This window comes from Gavia stellata, chromosome 6 (assembly GCF_030936135.1).
Source record: "Gavia stellata isolate bGavSte3 chromosome 6, bGavSte3.hap2, whole genome shotgun sequence".
NCBI classification, from domain to species: Eukaryota; Metazoa; Chordata; class Aves; order Gaviiformes; family Gaviidae; genus Gavia; species Gavia stellata.
This window is the reverse complement of record NC_082599.1, coordinates 26,260,290-26,275,252: the sequence shown is the minus strand read 5'-3', so window position 1 is coordinate 26,275,252 and position 14,963 is coordinate 26,260,290. Positions and strand designations below refer to the sequence as shown.

The 14,963-nt window shown below is 39.4% G+C and overlaps 1 protein-coding gene across 1 annotated transcript in view; it reads right to left on the bottom strand.

The window, feature by feature from the left end:
- Positions 1-14,963, bottom strand: part of ANKIB1 (ankyrin repeat and IBR domain containing 1) — a 105,492-nt gene that overhangs the window by 15,307 nt on the left and 75,222 nt on the right. Inside the window, exons 7-11 of the mRNA XM_059818688.1 lie at positions 10,162-10,250; positions 8,280-8,424; positions 6,716-6,882; positions 2,401-2,489; positions 1,244-1,374 (exon numbers count right to left, since the gene is read on the bottom strand). Coding sequence (XP_059674671.1) covers positions 1,244-1,374; positions 2,401-2,489; positions 6,716-6,882; positions 8,280-8,424; positions 10,162-10,250 — 621 coding nt within the window. The remainder of the gene's footprint in view (positions 1-1,243; positions 1,375-2,400; positions 2,490-6,715; positions 6,883-8,279; positions 8,425-10,161; positions 10,251-14,963) is intronic.

Below are 14,963 nucleotides of genomic sequence, written 5' to 3'. Positions count from 1 at the left end.
GGGACATGGTTAAATGGGCATGGTGGTGTTAGTTGACAGTTGGATCTTACAGGTCTTTTGCAACCTTAGTGATTCTGTGATTCTGTGTTTAATGGCCAAAGTCTTCTCCAGCCTGAAGCCATACTTTTATTCGATTGAGATGAGCTCAGTGGCACAAGGTACAACAAATGTACCTTTTACAGTTTTTAGTACTATGGAATTTATGAGCTCTTCTAAAAATCATTTAAGAAAAAAAAACAAACCACAAACTTGGCATAAACCGAAGTGGAGGAGAATCTGTTCTCTGCTGCAACAGAAAAACCAAAGAAACGACACCAAAAAAAGCCCCAACCTTCAATTCATATCACAGAAAGAGAGAGAATATGTGATGATAATATAAAGAAAATGGGATCTGCATAGCAATGGAGAGAGACGGACACATTGCCAGAAAAATACAGAGAATTACTTTCTAAATCTCTTAGCTTTTTATTGGAGGCCAACTATGTCAAGTGTGTGCTACTTTCTTATTTTCAATGATGCTTCTCTAAGAGGTATTAGCTGTAGTTATACAAGATATTTCTGACATAAAGAAACAGTATTCTAAATATGCCGCATTTAACTAATTTGAGAGAAAAAGCATTCTCAAATGATACTGAACTCATGGCAAAAAATATTTTTTCTATTTTTGTAGCATCATGCAAACTCATGACTAATTTTTTGGCTGCTGTCACCAATAAGTTTCTTCTGGAATTACTCTTTGCTGTCTTTTCATTCCTACTGATGAATTCCTGTTTGCAGTTTTCCATTTAAACTTCTCTGTTTTGTTGCTATGTTAGAGAAATAATGCAAAAGAAAAACGTAGTAAAGCAAAACCTTCATTAGAGCTTACCATTCCTTAAATTGTTTCATGTTCTGCCAACTAAAAATGTTCTTTGTCTTCTACATTATTAATCATGATTAAACTATCAATTATTTCTGTTTCCTTAAGTTTCATACTGTATTGCCAGTAATTCTTAGGTGTTTATGAAATTTCGATCATTACAGTGTTCACCTGCCAGCCAAACACATTTCACTAAATGTTAAACAATTTCTAAATTCCATGTAACCCGCCATTTGCAAATTATCTAATTCTTGCAACAGGTTCCATTAGGTCTCAGACATGACATTTCAGAGGTTTTGGACATCTGTGCTCCTAAAACGTATACACAATATCCACAACCTGAATTATGGTTTCACAACAAATTATATGAAGGGTCTTTCTTACCTTTGCACATTGCATGTGGTTGCAGCCCTCATTCTTCTGAATTGGAGATTTGCAGTTGGCGCATGGTTTGGAGTTCGTTAGTAACCAGAGGCAGTTGGCAGCATCTTCATATGCCTCACTCACTCCCACAACTTGTTGAGGGTGAGGAGAGGATATGGAGCATGCAAAAACAGAGAAGTTGAAATTGTACTTGTGTTATCTTTTGTGAAAATCAGATTAGGAAAGGTATATGTTTACCCATTTCTTGACAGAATACCGTAATTCTTCACTATATATATTTATCATATATTAAAAATACATACATTTTCTAACTTATACTTATTATATATTATATTATTACAAACATTATTTATATATATTTCCACACATATATTTCTATAAAATTTATATATATATGATATATTACATTTATAATATATAAATGAACAAATACATATATGAGAAAAATTGGCATAATTTGACAAAGTATGGTGTATTTTGCCTCTTTATAAAATTTTCTGTGCCTTCCAGAATATTTATAACACACTATGGAAAGGCTCTGAACTGTGGCAATCAAGTTAAGTTAGTATTTATTCAAATTACTGTTCATCTTTAATTTTTTTGTTAATATTGACCAAGAAAATGTCTGTCCGGCGTAAACCCAACCTTTATTAGTTTTTTCAGTAAAAGTTATTTATCATTAAGCCATTCCCCACAATTCCCTTGCAATTCACCCTCAACCTTACTATTATTAACACCTGTTGGCTTGAATTAGTTCTAAAGCACAGAAACAACCGCATGGAACACAACTCGAACAGAAGGGCAGACTGGGCTAAAAGAATTAAAATTGCCCATGAGAAATAGTTATATTCAGGAATAAATCAATTAATTAACAAAACAAAGCTGTCAGAGGAGGGGAAAAGAGTTTTGTATGCCCTGAGTGAACCACACACGGATTTATGGGGAGGAATGGTTTACGAAGAACAGTCTACCATAGTGTTGCCTAATATGCAGTTAAAGCATGAAGCAGCCCCTCATTCAAGGATTTAATTTTTTTCCCCCTTTATCCTATTTTTCAACCAATATAGAGCTTTTACTTAATGCAACTAAAAAATCCCTCTAAAACTGGAAGATAACAGCAACAAAAAAAATTAATCCCCCCCAGGCATGAGTCTTACGTTCTTCTGGTTTCATTTCAGATATTTTCTGTAGCCAGTCCTTCCAGGTTTGGCAGTCACAAGGTTCATGTGCTTCACCAAGACATTCCCTGAAAATGAAGGTGTATACACAATTACTTACCATTTAGAGATTTAGAATTAAAGTTAAAACTGGTTCAAGCTAAAAACCACAGAAATTTATCAAGACATGGTCAAACTTTAATTAAGGAAGATAAAAGCCATCCAATTAACGTTATTTTAAAACACTCTTAGACTACTTGCTCACAAGCATAGATGACCATCATTAAGATTATAAAAGAATTTAAATGAGACAGGAAAGGAACAGAGCTTTTTAAAATTACAATCTGAAATAGATCAGCTGGTTTGCAGTTTGAGTTATGCCTGGGTACTATTTTAGTGCCCTACAAAGTGCTAGTATAGTTTCTGTGATAAAGGTAAACCAGAATAAAGAGATTATCCAAAACTAGGTAGTTTGCTATAGCTCAAACACATTTTATGTAGAATTACTTGCACCTACTCAGTTGTAATAATTAATCTTTAATTAGATTCAAGCTTTCAATCTAGAACAAGATCCAAGCCCTTCAACATCAGCATTAAGTATTTATGGTATTTACTCCTTCCACCAGAGTCACTTAAATGGGGGCTTTAACTTAGTTACATGGACACAGTGGAGAAATGAGTCCCTTGAGCTTCTCTTGAAGTTCCTACTAGCTTTAAAGATGGCAATCACTACTACAGAGTGGCAGATATATGGCTTCCAGATGGTGCTTGGGTGTAGATGTGTCAATATGGACCCCGGATTTGTGATGACCCCTTTTTTTACTAGAAAGGCAGCAAATAGCCTCAGACATCTGCCACATCAAAGAAAACAATTCAAAGGGAGTATACTTTAGATGGGCATCAGCTGCATCACAGCATACACAAGTTTTCTGCAGATCCAATGGTGAACTGCTTTCTGCAGTGCAGATTCAGAAGCCACGTCAATCTCTTCTGATTGCTCTTGTCCACATCTTAAGCAGGAATGCAGGAACAAAGGAAAGGTTACGGCAACAGTTTTAAACTTTTTTCCCCACTAGCTAGTCTCCTATCAAACAAGCTTAAATTCACTACACAAGGACTCTGGTTTGGAGATACTTAAGATCTGTAGCTGGGAAAGATTGTACTGGAATGAATAACTAGTCTGTAATAAGGCAATCTCAGCCCTGGTTGAAAACTCACACCTTTCACTTCTGTTGGACAGTAGTACACTTAAATCATTGACTTCAAGACAGCCAAGACCTCTCACACAGTATTTGTTCCCAGAAAGGACTGGGCAAAAATTAACTTCAACAAACTCAGTTTTAAGTTAAAAGCTGATTAGTTGATCTATGACTGGGGCGGAGGGCAAGATTGTGTCTTTGATGTTTTCAAATGTGTAAATTTGTGGATTTCTAATGAAGTGCAATCATACATGTATCATGTATCTGAATCTAGATCTACATCTATATGATACTCACAACAGAGGGTTAAAGAACAACTTCTCACGGAAGAAGTTCTTTCCTCAGCCCAACCCAAACCAAGGATTTTTATAATGGGATGCCATTTTACTAGAGTAAGAGTGTTGAGCCTATCATTCATAAAACTTTCTATGAAACAAAGTTGTATTTTGGACAGACTCCCTGACAGCACTGAATGGAGGGAACTAACGCCAAACGGCTGTGACAACTAACAGCGTTAGCCTCCCCAGACTGCCTTCCTCAATACTCAGCAGGATCATTTATTTGAAGGTGCAGTACATACTTAATAAAATTGTAGCAAGTTTCAACAAGTTAAAATTCATGGAAGGGCTAAAAGCATCATCCAAGAAGAATGCAGTTCTGGATTTTCTTTCCCCTCATGATAGTATTTGTATGATATAATGGATTTTGAATCAAAACAGCAAAATACTGTTGCAACTTGTAATTAGCTTTCCGAGTGCACCTGAAGAGATGTCTCTCCAACAGAATGAAACTCTGCCCCTTATCTCTATCTAGATTGAAAGGAGCGAGGACTTATGGTGCAAAACTAAGTGTGCATTGCCCACTATGGCTGTTTTCCAGAAGTGTGCTCACTACAATTCCTTGTGCTTCTGAAACAGCATGAAGGGGTTCTAATATGTTGAATGTATCTGATAATACACAGATGTAGCATTTGTGCACAGTTTTCATTTGTACTACATATAAATATCTCAGAATGCTTTTTCTGAAAGGGAATAGAATTTTGTGTTTGTCACAACAGATGACATTTTGTTGAAGGCGCTGTTAGTGGTGGGTAATGAAAAATGAGTAAATTCTAAGGAACTCTGTATTTAAGAGGAACATTCCTACTTCCACATTAAAAAAACTAGAAAAGGAAATTGCTCAATAGACTCAGACTATTTTCTTGCTTTTATGAGCAGGAAGGCTATAGATCCAAAAATCTAGGGATTGGCTGGGGTTTTCTAACACATAAATTCCAAAGAATCTCTTACTAAATGCAGTATCAATTGCTATAACAATGTCTAAGCTGTAGATTACCTGGGTAAAACTTGCAGAACTGACATAAGCATGGAACTGTGGGATGTGCTGATTGAACTTTAAAGATATAAAGCAAGCTCCCTTTAAGCATACAGTAATGATAAAAACCCTCTGAACTGAGAATACACTTTCTTTATCTCCAGAGGAACTCAATCATGCATGGGGGTTTTGTACTGTAAGACTAATATGGCTGTACTCAGCGAATGGTTCTGATTTATAGTACTGCAGTATGCTTTGGTTGCTAGCAGAACTTTCTTGCAATTGCTGAAACTCTTCATTTGCTTTTGTGGGGATGAAAAAAAGGCCTTGGAAAGGCCTTCTTGGACTTTTTGCTGCTAGAATGAAGTCTTTTTCAAGACCTTAACCATACTTGCTTGTGCAGTATCTCAAAGCAATAACATAAAAATAACATTATTATTATCAGGAAACATAAAAAAGACACTTCTCATAAAAATTAGGCACTCAGAGGACATTCTGGGGAGCTAGTACATTCAGCCCATGTAAAGGAAGCAGAAGCTGCCAATGTCTGAAGGACCATGTCAATATTACACTAAAGTGGTCTCAAGCTCTGTCCTTCAGGTTAACAGAAAAATCGATTCTCTGTCTGTAATCAGAAGCAAGGATGAGAGGATGGTACCTTCTTGTGGAATAGTACTAAGGTAAATGTAAAAAACATTTTCTGGTTTGTTTCCACAGGATTTGTTTCTTTCAGAATTCTCCATCCATTGTGAACAACCTCTTCTCAAGAAGTTCTGTTTTCTGGCTTTTGTGGTTGTTTCATTATGTGTACTTTCCTCTTGTTCCTTCTTCCTTTCCATTCATATGGGGAAAGAACTAAAATCAGAAGCATCTTTCATTAAGAGTCTTACAATATTTGGAATCAAGCAGATTATTCAGGATCTCTTCTTCTCGCACCATTGTTTCAATTGAAAAATGAAAAGAAGGATTATTCAGCTTGTCTGAATGTCTATACTTTGGTTGACCATTTTTGATTTTCCAACAGTGAAAAGGATGTCTCACTACAATAGTCATAAATTGTCAGTCTGAACTAGGATAGGGCTTTGTCTGCACTTCAGAAAAATATCCCACCACTTTTTTTGCTTTTGTTGATACTGTTGTCCTTTGCTTGGAAGTGCTGAAGACAGGCAATCTGAGGGATGTTTTTAAAATATTTTATGGCTTTTTACTCCTTCTCGAGCTTGTATTCATCTTAAGACTCAATAGAAGATAACATAAAGTGCTGATCCTAAAGTGAAACAATTGGAGCGATCCTGCAAACAGAATAGCTATGTATGAAGCAAAGGGTCCTTCACAGTCCTGTTAAAACTCCCGCTTCTTTGATGTGATCCTACCAAAATTCAGAAAGAGCTAAAAATTGCTGATTTTCTGTGCTACAATTCAGAATGTGCCATGTGTGATTCTGTGACTATGTTATGTTTCAATTATACTACAACTATCCAGAGCAGACACAAAAATCCCTCCACCAATATCCCACTTCTCCTCTGTCCCCTCGGAACAAAACACCACAAGACTCCGCACTGCTGTTTTGCATCTAACGGAACTAATAATGTGTAAGACAGTACTATAAACCTTTGCTGTGCCCTAAAATACTAAAATATTTGTGCACATGAGGTTATTCAGTGCATTGATACAGGATAGTACTGTCATATACCATTCCATACAATTTTTTGTTGCATGCTTGGTGCTAAGTGGGACTTTTTATTTAATCCCTGGAATAGCAGGGACCGTGAGTTTAAGTAAGATAAGTTTCTAGTACTAACCAGCAGAAAAGATGTCCTTTTCCACAATCTACAGCGGGGGCTTTTAGCATAGGGAAGCTAAGTGTATCTGATCCTGTTGAATTTGATCCTTGTCTTGTTAGCCTTACTGCTCTTTCACAGCCCGGTATAGGACACCATTTAATAGCAGGATTATTTTCAACAAAGGCCTGGAAGAAAAAAAGGAAAAAAGGAAAATATTTTACCATGAAAGATCAAATTTCATCATTGATATAAAACAATTTGTATTCATAATCTTCCTTTGAAGGAACAAAGCCAGAAAGCGTAAGGACAATCTTGTAGCTACTTTGATAGGCTTTTAAAAATAGTTATAAAAAGTGAAGAATTTAATCTTCACCTTTTCTTTTTTTTTTAAATAACAACAGTACTCCAGGCTTATGCTAAGATGCAAATGACTTACATCCCAAACAAAATGTTCAATGATTGCAAGTCAATTCCTTTGTGATATGGCTTAGTGTAAATTTCTACTATATATGTACTGACAATACACTCATTAACAGAACTGACACTTGTATTTAAAAAGAATGAAAACCTATTGATTAAAAAAAAAATTCCACAATATATCCCACCCACAATAAACTTGAAAACAGAACTAGACTAACTCAGGAATTTGTCTCCAACCTTTTTTGGCTAATGTAGCAGGTCTTCTTCTGTAAAATTACATCTAATAAATAAGGAGGAAAAGGAACTTTAACTACTTTGCTTCAAACCTATGCTGATCACCAGCCACTTGAAATATGAAGATGTAAAAGATTAATCAGATCTGGTCATTTAATTTGCATCTTCCTGTGTAAGACTCTGTTACTGTGTATTAAAGAGACTTGTCACAAAGTATTGTATTGCAAATGAAAAAATAATTCTCTATTTTCTTTTGCCCTGTCACCACTGATAAAGTAGCACATTATCTCAACGACTTGTTCATTACTACACTACTGTAAAAGAAAAAAGGTGAATTAAAAGATTGCTTTTTAAAACAAGTTGCAATGATGGAAATAAACGCATAAAAAAATGAAACAGGAAAACCAAATCAAGGTTTTCCTACTTCTCTTCCTATATATAGCAATAATATCAAGCACTGGATGGAAAAAAATGTAAGTAATTCACTCATATTAATAATTTTTTTTAAATGGAAACAGGTACTATTTCTGAATGTAAACAGTCTCTTGGTAATAAAAATAACGCAAAAACTCCTAAAAATTTTAGGTTGCCAACACAAACAAGTCTGGCTGATTAAAAGCTTCGTATCACCTGTTACAAACATTAGTTTGATCAAATAATTTTATTAATACTGCATTAGGTTACACATTATGGAAGTATTGCATTTGTGCTTAAGGAATAGATATAGTTTTCTTTCTTTTTTCTCAGTGGTATATCAAACATTGCTATTATGGCATTTAAGACAGCCAATAATTCAGTGTACATATTAATGTATTAATTTATACTTGGAAAGTTACAGATATATTGCAGCATTTCACACAGAAGTTTTATGTCATTTTTTATAAAATGAAATACAGTTCAAGAGTACAGGAACAGTTTGATAATTTACCTTAATGTCAAATTGAAGGTATCTTTTGTCCATCTCCTTGGAAACCACACTTTCTATGATGTCTACAGGCACAAGCTGGAAACAATCATATGCTGGGCAAAAAATGTTGTGAGCTTCACCCTCCTGAATTTTCAGATTCAAAAATCTGCCAGAATTTTGTCAGTCAGTATTTGTGAATAAAAAGTAAAAATTAAAAGGCTGCTGAATAATTTATACTAGGTTCACAGATATTCACATTAATCAATTTTTAAATAAAGAATAGGAAGTATCCCTTTCTGCTCAAAAGGGCTACAGATTTGATGAACAACATAACTAAAAAAAAATAAAACAACACTGCTATAGTTCAAAAGTGAGCACCATCAGCTATGTGTATGTGGCTTCCATCCCTGCCATTTATTAGAGAGAGCTATACAATGTTTAATTAAACTGAGCATTACTTCTAACTTAAATCAGAAATGGAACATGTAAGTGTAATTAATCCAGGAAATAATTAATTTGATATGCAATTAATTTTTACAACTGTGCTAGTCAAAATAGGTCTGCTTTTGGAAACAAATTTCTAAATGGAGACCTTTACAGTCCCTAAGCACTAGAATGCAAGACAGAATGAGCTCAGAAATCTGCTGAAAGCTGGACTTTAACTCACAGTGCGCAAGGTTGCTTAGTTTAAAAGCTGTTACTTATTTATTAATCTAACATCAAGGATGATACTCATCTCATCTAAATTTAATCATCTAAAGGACAGGCAGCTATTCTAAGTTAGTCACCTGGGATCCTTTAACAGTTAAGGTAGAGATACTTGCCAATTCATCCCATCTTAGATTCATATATTCGAATGGGATAACTCAGTCCTGACTATGCTCCGAACAACTTAGAAATGACCGGCTCGGAAAGATGAATCCCACCCTAGATGTGCCACTGCCAACACTTGCTTGACATTGAACTGTAGCTCTGAGTGCATGCACAAATTGCAGTACACATAGTCCAGCACCCAAATTAGAAGCACCATGTCAAGCCTGTGATCTCTTGGTAACTTCTACATAGCTGCACAACAATTTGCAAGACAACTGAAGCATGACTACTAATTTTCTTGCCACTGAAAAGAATTGCCTTCTAAATGCTCATATGGAGGAGAAAGTGCTCTTCCTTAACATAGGAGGAGTGAGTTCATACAAATTGGGCTGATCTGCAGTAGGACTAGCTGTGCTGATATGACACTGTAACAAGATGTTACAGTGGTACAGTTCAAGTAGTACAATCTCCTGAATGGGTACAAAGATGAATATAAAGGCAATGCATACAGATATAATTATTCCTGGGAAGTATGATTAATATTTATACTAGCATAATTATCCATGTCTGAGTTTTTAACTAGCATGACTATTTTGACTTTAAAAAAAATGATGTAGTAATGAGAGCATTACACTAATAGAACTTTTAAGCTAAATCTACTCCTCAGTTATTAACCCCCAGCATTTTAATTGCTTTTCTGACTGGAAATGGATTTACGATGCCTAAGTTTAGTGTGCTAAACTAAGAGATTGAATTAAGCATGTGCTTTATTTAGAAAGTGTAAACTCCAATGCCACCAGCACCACGCACACACACAGAGCGAATCAAGAGTAGGCTCATGTATTTACACACAGGCTTGAAACATTTGCTTAAGAGTTTTGCCGAATCAGGAACAAAACAAACATTATGTAAGCCTAGAACAGTTGATGGCCACTTTGACTGACAACTTAAATATTCGATAGGGTCAAACCAGCAACTCTTTGAAACCCAAACAGTACTTTAACATTAGCTGTTTATGGTTTCTGTCCTTTTCTCTTCAAAATGGCAAGTATAAAATTTTCTCAAAAGATAGAAAAGTACATATACTCACGCCTCCCAGCATGCTCTGCAGAAGTCATGCCCACAAGGCATATCCACTGGGTCTTCAAACACAGAAATATTACACATACAAATGTCACACTGTAGATGAAAAAAATACTTCTGATTAAGAAATACCCTAAATCCTTTCATATTGTTAGCAACACACGTTATGTTGTGTGCTGGTTTTGGCTGGGATGGGGTTAACTTTCTTCATAGCAGCTAGTATGGGGCTGTGTTTTGGATTGTATGGGGCTGTGTTTTGGATTTGGGCTGGAAACAATGTTGATAAAGCAGGAATGTTTTAGTTACTGCTGAGCAGGGCTCACACAGCACCAAGGCCTTTTCTGCTCCTCACCCCACCCCACCAGCGAGTGGGCTGGGGGTGCACGGGAAGTTGGGAGGGAACACAGCCGGGACAGCTGACCCCAACTGACCAAAGGGATATTCCATACCATATGACATCATGCTCAGTATATAAAGCCGGGGGAGGAAGAAGGAAGGTGGGGACATTCGGAGTAATGGCGTTTGTCTTCCCGAGCAACCGCTACGCGTGATAGAGCCCTGCTTCCCTGCAGATAGCTGAACACCTGCCTGCCGACGGGAAGTGGTGAATTAATTCCTTCTTTCGCTTTGCTTCTCCGCGCAGTGTTCTTTTGCTCTACCTATTAAACTCTTTTTATCTCAGCCCACGAGTTTTCTCACTTTTACTCTTCTGGTTCTCTCCCCCACCCCACCTGGGGGGAGTGAGTGAGCGGCTGTGTGGTGCTTAGTTGCCAGCTGGGCTTAAACCACGACAGTCCTTTTTGGCGCCCAACGTGGGGCTCGAAGGGTTTGAGATAATAACAGATTCAACAGAACTTCTATCCTTTAAAAGTTATAGGTCAACATTAGTCTGTTTAATTTGCACCATGATCTTCTTTTTGCTATATCTGTTAAAGATTGGCCTGCGCTTTTTCAGTATGCTCTGCTCTGCAGTAATTAGTGACATTTTGCCTGGAAGATTTGTTTTCAAAACGCTGACCTTGAGCTGGGTAATCTGGTGTTTGGTCTCTGGGCTGAAGCCATTACTGTATTTTGGGTACCATCTCGTGGAGATACTTAACAATTATACTCCTTCTTCTGAGAGTTTTTTTTTGGAGGAAATACAGAACAGCACCCTTGCTTCCTTCTTCTGTAATGTTGTCTCCCTCATGACAATGACCTCTCAGTATCTTGAACATCCTTGGGCAGTTAAAATACTTCTATTGATATTCCTTAGACATATTGCTTCAGTTTTCTCTAAGGTCAACAAGCAATTTAGGAATATGACCCAGGTTCCACGAGAGTATGGTCATGGGTGGCACGGCATGTGGGAGAATATGGGCAGATATCTAGAAAACTTCTCACCTCCAATGATCTGGACTTTCACCCCTGAACAATTACAGGATCCTGATGAAGTGGTAGAATGTTTGAAAAAAAAATGCCATGGCTACTCCAGAGAGGCACAACTTACCGCGCTGTGCTGGGCCCTCGCCAGCATCTACCAAACACTGCTTGATACTATGCAGCACCCTCAGGGAGAAGAGAGGGGAAATAAATCAGGCACTGTATCCGTCGCCCCTATAACTAAAAAGAAACAGTGGAAGCGGAAATCAGCTCGTTTAGTAAGGGATGAAGAAGCTTCTCCTAAGAGGGAAAAAGAATCAGAAGAGGCAGCCTCTTCTGCAGCAGAGCAGCCACAGGAACAGGACGAAGATACTGAGATAATCAATGAAACGGAAACCACCCGCTCCCTATCCCTAAGTGAGCTACGAGACATGCGAAAAGATTTCAGCCGTCAACCAGGTGAGCTAATTCTCAGCTGGTTACTTCGATGCTGGGATATTGGAGCCAGTAGTCAGGAATTGGAGGGTAAAGAAGCCCGGCAGCTGGGATCGCTTGCTAAGGACAAGGCCATTGACAAAGGTATTGGAAAAAAGGCAGGAGTCCTCAGTCTTTGGCAGCGACTCCTATCAAGTGTGAAGGACAGGTATCCCTTCAAGGAAGAACTTGCAAACTCTCGAAGGGCTGACGGTACTTTTGATCCTGATGAAGGGACTTCTGTTATGCACGTACAAAAAACAAGTAATGAAGACTCAGACCAGGAGTAGAGGGGCCCTGCCTTCGGCCAGGTGGAGGAAAGGGACAACAGAGTTTACTGGACTGTGTGGATTCGATGGCCTGGCACATCAGCCCCACAGGAGTATAAAGCTCTGGTGGACACCGGTGCACAGTGTACTCTAATTCCATCAGATTACAAGGGGGCGGAATCCATCTGTATTTCTGGAGTGACAGGGGGATCCCAAGAACTGTCTGTGTTGGAGGCTGAAGTAAGCCTAACTGGGAATGAGTGGCAAAAGCACCCTATTGTGACTGGTCCAGAGGCTCCATGCATCCTTGGCATAGACTATCTCAGGAGAGGGTACTTCAGAGACCCAAAAGGGTATCGATGGGCTTTTGGTATAGCTGCTTTGAATACGGAGGAAATTAAACAGCTGTCTAGCTTGCCTGGTCTCTCAGAGGATCCTTCTGTGGTGGGGTTGCTGCAAGTTAAAGAACAGCAGGTGCCAATTGCTACCATGACAGTGCATCGGCGACAATATCGCACCAATCGAGACTCCCTGGTTCCCATCCACAACTTGATCCGTCAACTGGAAAGTCAAGGAGTGATCAGTAAGACTCATTCACCCTTTAATAGTCCCATATGGCCCGTGCAAAAATCTAACGGAGAGTGGCGGTTAACAGTGGACTATCGAGGCCTGAATGAAGTCACACCGCCGCTGAGTGCTGCCGTACCAGACATGCTAGAACTTCAGTATGAACTGGAGTCAAAGGCTGCCAAATGGTATGCAACAATAGATATCGCCAATGCGTTTTTCTCGATCCCTCTGGCAGCAGAGTGCAGGCCACAGTTTGCTTTCACATGGAGGGGTATCCAGTACACCTGGAATCGACTGCCCCAGGGGTGGAAACATAGTCCTACCATTTGTCATGGGCTGATACAGAGTGCACTGGAACAAGGCGAAGCTCCTGAACACCTGCAGTATATTGATGACATCATTGTGTGGGGCAACACAGCGGAGGAAGTGTTTGAGAAGGGGAGAAGAATAATCCAGATTCTCCTGAAAGCTGGTTTTGCTATAAAACAAAGTAAGGTCAAAGGGCCTGCACAGGAAATTCAGTTTTTAGGAATAAAATGGCAGGATGGGCGTCGTCATATCCCAATGGATGTGATCAATAAAATAACAGCCATGTCTCCACCAACTAACAAAAAGGAGACACAAGCTTTCTTAGGTGTTGTGGGTTTCTGGAGAATGCATATTCCAAGTTATAGTCTGATCGTAAGCCCTCTCTATCGAGTGACCCGGAAGAAGAACGACTTTGAATGGGGCCCTGAACAGCAGCAAGCCTTTGAACAAATTAAACAGGAGATAGTTCGTGCAGTAGCGCTTGGGCCAGTCCGGACAGGACAAGATGTGAAAAATGTACTTTACACCTCAGCTGGGGATAACGGCCCCACCTGGAGCCTCTGGCAGAAAGCACCTGGAGAGACTCGAGGTCGACCTCTAGGGTTTTGGAGCCGGGGATATAGGGGATCTGAAGCCCGTTACACTCCAACTGAAAAAGAAATATTAGCAGCATATGAAGGAATTCGAGCTGCTTCGGAAGTAGTTGGTACTGAAGCACAGCTCCTTTTGGCCCCTCGATTGCCTGTGCTGGGCTGGATGTTCAAAGGGAAGATCCCCTCTACGCATCATGCAACTGATGCTACATGGAGTAAGTGGGTCGCACTGATAACGCAACGAGCTCGGATGGGAAACCCCGACCGCCCGGGAATCCTGGAAGTGATCATGGACTGGCCGGAGGGCCGAAACTTCGGACTGTCACCAGAGGAGGTGACTCGTGCTGAAGAGGCCCCTCTGTATAATGAATTATCAGAGACTGAGAAGCAATATGCCCTGTTTACAGATGGATCCTGTCGTATTGTGGGAAAACATCGAAGGTGGAAAGCTGCTGTGTGGAGTCCTACGCGACAAGTTGCAGAAACTGCTGAAGGACAAGGTGAATCAAGTCAGTTTGCAGAGGTGAAAGCCATTCAGCTGGCTTTAGATATTGCTGAACGAGGGAAATGGCCAGTACTTTATCTCTATACAGACTCATGGATGGTGGCAAATGCCCTGTGGGGGTGGCTACAGCAATGGAAGCAGAGCAACTGGCAGCGCAGAGGTAAGCCCATCTGGGCTGCTGAATTATGGCAAGATATTGCTGCTCGGGTAGAGAACCTGGTTGTAAAAGTACGTCATGTAGATGCTCATATACCCAAGAGTCGTGCCACTGAAGAACATCGAAACAATGAGCGGGTGGACCAAGCTGCTAGAATTGAAGTGGCTCAGGTGGATCTGGATTGGGAACATAAGGGTGAGCTATTTATAGCTCGATGGGCCCATGACACATCAGGACATTTAGGAAGGGATGCAACATACAAATGGGCTCGTGATCGAGGGGTGGACTTGACTATTGATGCCATTGCACAGGTTATCCATGAATGTGAAACATGTGCCATAATCAAACAAGCTAAGCGGCTGAAGCCTTTTTGGTATAGAGGACGATGGCTGAAATATCAATATGGGGAAGCCTGGCAGGTTGATTATATCACACTACCACGAACCCGCCACGGGAAGCAGCATGTGCTTACAATGGTGGAAGCAACTACCGGATGGATGGAAACATACCCCGTGACCCATGCCACTGCCCGGAACACTATCTTGGGCCTTGAAAAGCAAATTTTATGGC